The sequence below is a fragment of the Chrysochloris asiatica genome, unplaced genomic scaffold, assembly GCF_000296735.1.
Source record: "Chrysochloris asiatica unplaced genomic scaffold, ChrAsi1.0 scaffold00314, whole genome shotgun sequence".
In the NCBI taxonomy this organism is placed as follows: domain Eukaryota; kingdom Metazoa; phylum Chordata; class Mammalia; order Afrosoricida; family Chrysochloridae; genus Chrysochloris; species Chrysochloris asiatica.
Genome location: NW_006408832.1, coordinates 892,361 through 897,958, shown reverse-complemented (window position 1 = coordinate 897,958; position 5,598 = coordinate 892,361). Strand labels below are relative to the sequence as shown.

Genomic DNA, 5,598 nt, shown 5'->3' with positions numbered 1-5,598 from the left:
GCACATCAGTAATTGATGGTCTGTTCCACAGTCTGCCCCTGGCCTTGTCTTCACTGATGATATGGAGCTTTTCCATCTTCTCTTTCCACAGATATAGTCTATTTGATTTCTATGTGTTCCATCTGGCGAGGATGCATAGCAGGCATTTATTGAGAGTCTGATAGGATTTTTGTCCCCTTTAATTGATTAATGTAATAGATCTTCTAGCATTACACTATACATGCTACCCTAACATGGTGGTGTCATTTTCAGGGGCCGCTGTGACTCATAGAGACCCTATGAATGAACCACTGCCTAGCCTTGCACTGCACGGTCCTCACAGTTGCTGTCGTCCTTACATGTGAACACGATACATGTGAACATCACTTTACTAGAGTGTCAGGTTAAGTTGGAGTTCCGGTGTGGCATGGTAGGACAAGCACTGGACTGCAAGGTTGGTGGTTCAAATCCACCAGCTGCTCCTCAGAAACCCTATGCAGGTTTGTAACGATTTCACGCACTTAACAACAGCAGGCTATATGACTTAATATCCTGCTTAGGATTTTTGTACACATGTTCAAGTGTATTGTCTGTAACTTTCCTTTTCCCAACTGTTGAGATCCAGTTTCGATATAAAGGCAATACCGAATTCCTGAGAGTAGGTTGGCACATATTCGTTATTGTCTCCTCTCTGCGAGTTCTGGTAATTTGGTGGGATTTATCTGTAAAATCCTCTGGCCTGGTCTTTGTGAGAAAATGTTTTAATGACTGCTTCTATTTCTTTAAATAGTTCACAGGAATATGTAAGCTTTCTACTTTTCCTTGAACCACTTTGATCAGTTACATTGTTTTATGAGTAGTACGTCCATTTCACCTAAGGTTTTAAATTTATTTATATAGAGCTGTTGGCCGTATTCCTTTATCTTTTAAATCTCTGCTCTACTTGTAGTTAGGAGTCCTGGTGTGGCGCTGTGGGTTAACGCGCCAGGCTATAATGCTGCTTGAATGGCAAGGTCCGCAGTTCAAGCTCACCAGCTGCTCGTCAGAAACCCTATACAAGGTCACTGTGGGTCGGAACCGACTTGAGGGCACTGCACAACAACATACCTGTAGTTATGTTTCCTTTATATTTTTATTTTTGCTCTTTGCTGTTTTGAACAGTCTTAATGAGGCTTTTCCACTGTATTATGCGTTTCAAATAATTATAGACTTGTTGCTCTTTTGTTTGTACCTTTGATTTCGATTTTGTGCATTACAGCTTTTATCTTTCTTGTCATGTGTTCTACTTTTTTTCTATATTAATTTCTGGAGTCAGGAATTTGGCTCATTAATTTGGAACTTTTCTTTTTTCCAAATTGAGTATTTAAAGCTACACATGTCTCTTGAAACCCTGCTTTTCCTATACCACACACATTTTTATATAAAAAGTGCTTAATATTATTTATTCAAAATGTTTTATGCTATCATGATTTCTTTTTTTTTTCACCCATGGTTATTTAAAGACAACTTGAATAAATCCAGCTATGGAGACCTGAGTTTTTATTTTATTAATAACTAAATTGCTTTTGTTCAGAGAATAATAATTGCCTCATTCTTAATCCTTTACATTTGCCCATTATGGGCACCTTCTTTATGGGCACATGTAGTATTAGTGTTTGTAAATTAATTCAGTGAGCTTGAAACGCATGCCGGTCACTAAGTGCCAGGTGCAGAATTCTACGTGTTTCAAATCAACAGCAGTGGATTTGGTTTGTATACATTAGCTCCAGATGTTCACTATGTTGTTCAAATCATCAATCTGTGGATTTGGAGGGGCTATTTAACCTACCATTAATTGATAGAGGTAGTTTTTAAAAATTCACTATTACAATGGATTTGTTCATTTCTTCCTGCAGTCTGTTAATTTTTGCTTTGTGTTACTCCTGGCGCGGCGCTGTCTCACTGGATTAGTAACCATAAGCTCGGTGGTTCAAACCCACCAGCTGCTCCTTGGAAACCATATGAGTGGCTAAGAATCAGAATCAACGCGACAGCACTTAACAATAACAATTCGGCCTCTTGTATTCCACAGGTGGACACACAATGGTTGTATTTTTCTGGTGACCTGGATCCATTATCACCAGGAGTGACCTGTGTTGTTGAGGGCTGTTGAGTTGAGTGAGCCTGTATAGGGTTTCTGAGGTTGTAAATTTTTGTGGGAGGAGCAGAAAGAATCCTTTTTCTCCCATGTAGTGGTGGGTGGGCTCAAACTGCCGACCTTGTGCTTGGCAGTCCCGTGCTCACCTTTAAGAGAGTGTTGTTGTTACGGGCCCTCGAGTCGGTTACCGCTACACCTGCTTTTTTTTTTGGTTTGTTGTTGTTGTCGTTGTTATGTGCCGTGGAGTCGGTTCCGACTCATAGTGACCCTGTACAGGGTTTCTGAGGCTGTAAATCTTTACGGGAGCAGAAAGCCTTGTCTTTCTCCTGTGGAACTGCTGGTAGTTTCAAACTGCCGACCTGACCTTGAGGTTAGCAACCCAATTAGTAACCACGACTCTATTTACCAGAGCTCCTTTTGGTTTGTAGGTACCCTGATCAAATTCTGCCCTGGGGCCACCTTGGCCTCAGTTGCCTGTGTACAGCGTGAATGCCCCCCACCCTTGGTTGCGGAGGCAGGGAAGCCCTTAGTGACCACTGTCATCATAGAATCAACATGAGGACAGCACAGGGGGGGAAGGGGACAGGGCTGGGTTGGAACTAGGGCCATGCTCCTCTGCAAGGCTGGTTGGGGGGTTGAGAGCCCCACCCTTAGCCCTGAGTCACTGAGGAAGCTTGGTCCAGACCTCCTGCTAATTTCCACTCATATTCACTGCCTCCACCAGGTGTGACTGAAGTACACTTGGGGCGCCTGCCTGCGACCCCCCACTCCCCGTCCTGCCTTCGGAGTTATGCGGGTGGAGGTGCCCTGATAGATTCCCCCGCCCGTCCTGCTGTGCGCTCCCCACCGGCCAGCCCTGGGGGGAGGGGCACTCAGATGGGCACTGACTGTCCAGGCTCCTCCTTCTTTTCTCTCTGACCGGCCCCGCCCCCGCGGCAGAGATGTAGCAGCCAGCACCCGGTGGGTGGAGACTGTGGCCGGCGGGCGTCCGAGCTCACCTGCTTGGCACCAGCGTCCAGTGAAGCCTGCGCGGCAGCGACAGGAGAAATCTGTGCCCAAGTCCTCGCAGGTGGCCCCGTTCAAACACGGGCTCCGAAAGCAGGGGGAAGGGGCTGCAGGGACGTGGAGGGTCACGTGCCCAGCCAGGTGTCGCCCCCACCCTGCTCCCTCCAGACCGTCCAGCCCGCGCGCCCTCACCAGTCTCGCAGTGGCGCCCGGAGAAGCCCGGCGGACAGTCACACTTGTATTTGCCGATGTAATGGAAGCAGGTACCGCCGTTATGACAGGGGCCTGAGGCGCACGAGTCCGGCTTCCCTGGGGCGGAGCGCGCGGGTCACGGCCGCCCCGCAGACCCCGACGACCCCCAGGGAAGCCGCCAGGGGTCTGTATCTCGGGAACCCCACTCCGTCCAGGCCAGTCTGGGGGCCGCCCCCATCCCGTGTGGACGCACCGATCTCGCAGTGCCGCCCGGTGAAGCGGTAGGGGCAGCTGCAGTGGTACTCGCTGCCCACCTCCTTGCAGGTGCCTCCATTCCGGCAGGGCCCAGAGCTGCACAGGCGGGGTCTGACTGTGGGAGTGGGGCAAAGGGAGGGGCGGTAAGCCAAGCTGGCTGCCACCCAGCAGAGCCCACCACACCCCACTGGGGTCACCTGAGAGCCCTTGCCAGGTGGGCCCTTACGGGGTGAGGACCCCCGAATGAAACAAGGAATGTAATATAATGATTCAGAAATCGAGTTGGAAAAATACCAAGAAAACGGAAGGGGAGGCCGGGGCCACCTGCTCCAGGAAGGGGCCTCCACCTTATAGTTAAAGGGGAGGTTCCGGCCGTAAGACAAACAGATGCAAGGGCACCGGGCAGAGGACCCAGAAGGCAGCGGTTGGAAACCTGGAGCCCTGGTTCCGGCGCTGCTCTCCAGGGTGCTGAAGCAGCGGCCGGGTGCTCAGTCGTACCTTTCTCACAGTGCTTGCCGTGAAAGCCACGTGGGCACTCGCACGTGTAAGAGTCGTCGTGGGCGTCACAGGAACCTCCGTTGAAGCAGGGGTCCGAGTCACAGGGCGACGGCAAAGCTGGGGGTGGGGTGAGCAGAGAGCGGTCCTGGAGCACGTGCTGCATCCCCAGTGAGCTTCAGACTTTGGTGGGCATCAGACCCGCCAGTGTACCTGCTATCCTTTCTGAAAGCAAGGGCATTTCACTACACCGCGGGGCTTGCTCCTTCCTCAGACCAGGATCGCACTGGTCCTCAATTCCACAGGACTGACCCCACCCTCCCTCCTGTCACCATGCCGCCATCACCTGGAATTGTTTCTAAGTGCACACAGCATAGGTAACCAAGATGGATCATGGACACATTGCATATGCTTAATTGGTGTTTGTTTTCAATGGCCTTTGGTTCCTGCTGATGCCTTCCACAGCAGGAATGGACCATTGTGCTCCACACAGTTTTGACTGCCGGGAAGCTTTGATGGCATCTGTTCACCATCATAGCAACACATAAGCCTCCGCTGACAGACAGGCAGTGGCTGCACTTAAGGGACACTGGCTAGGAACTGAACTGGGTTCTTTTGAAGGAAAGTTATCAGGGGGGACAGTCGGGCTTGGTAAAGAGGAGGGCTGGTGAAAAAGACGAAGACCCTCAACAATACGGGTTGACTCGGTGGTAGCACCAATGGGCTCAAATGGAGCACCAATGGTGAGGATGGTGCACGGTGATGGGCTGGTAGTTTCGGGGTTCTCACCATATGGTCGCCATAAGTCAGAACCCACTCTATGACACCTTACAACAACAACAACTCAACACGGAGGGTAAGGATTCTGCCTCTCAACTATCACTATCTTTTTGCATTTCATGGCTTAACTAGGTATACATTCTATGAGGAGCATGGATGTTGGTGTCCATCACAAAGTTAGTTACTCACACTGTATGTGGTATCCATGACATAACTAGTTATACACCACATACAAAATCATGGTCTTTGTTGTAGAGTGCCATGGAGTTGGTTCTGACTCATAGCGACCCAGTATAGGATTTCTGAGGCTGTACATCTTTGTGTGAGAAGAAAGTCTCATCTTTCTTCTGTGGAGTGGGCTTGAATCACTGCCTTTGTGACTTGGAGTCCTTGCTTTTTCTACAGAGCCACTTAGCTCACAGTTATTCCCAATGGAGCAAATACTTACGTGCTAGACAGATCACTGAAAGGTGGATGTTCAAGCTCCCCCAGAGGTAACTTGGAAGAAACCCCTCTCAACATACTGTCAAAACCCTGTGGGGGGTAGTCCTCCTCTGACCACACGGGGGCACCATGAGTGGGATCTACTTATGAAAAACCATCCACTGAAAACCCTGTGGAGAAAGCTCTACTCTGACACACACGGTGGCACCATGAGTGGGACCTACTTATGAAAAATCATCCACTGAGAACCCTGTGGGCACCGTTTTACTCTGACACACACGGGGCACCATGAGTGGGATCTACTTATGAAA

The 5,598-nt window shown here is 49.7% G+C and overlaps 1 protein-coding gene across 1 annotated transcript in view; it reads right to left on the bottom strand.

Moving 5' to 3' along the window:
- The window catches only part of SNED1 (sushi, nidogen and EGF-like domains 1), a 75,851-nt gene that overhangs the window by 19,255 nt on the left and 50,998 nt on the right, over positions 1-5,598 (bottom strand). Inside the window, exons 12-15 of the mRNA XM_006875229.1 lie at positions 4,067-4,183; positions 3,567-3,683; positions 3,314-3,430; positions 3,036-3,228 (exon numbers count right to left, since the gene is read on the bottom strand). Of these exons, the coding sequence (XP_006875291.1) occupies positions 3,036-3,228; positions 3,314-3,430; positions 3,567-3,683; positions 4,067-4,183 (544 nt within the window). The remainder of the gene's footprint in view (positions 1-3,035; positions 3,229-3,313; positions 3,431-3,566; positions 3,684-4,066; positions 4,184-5,598) is intronic.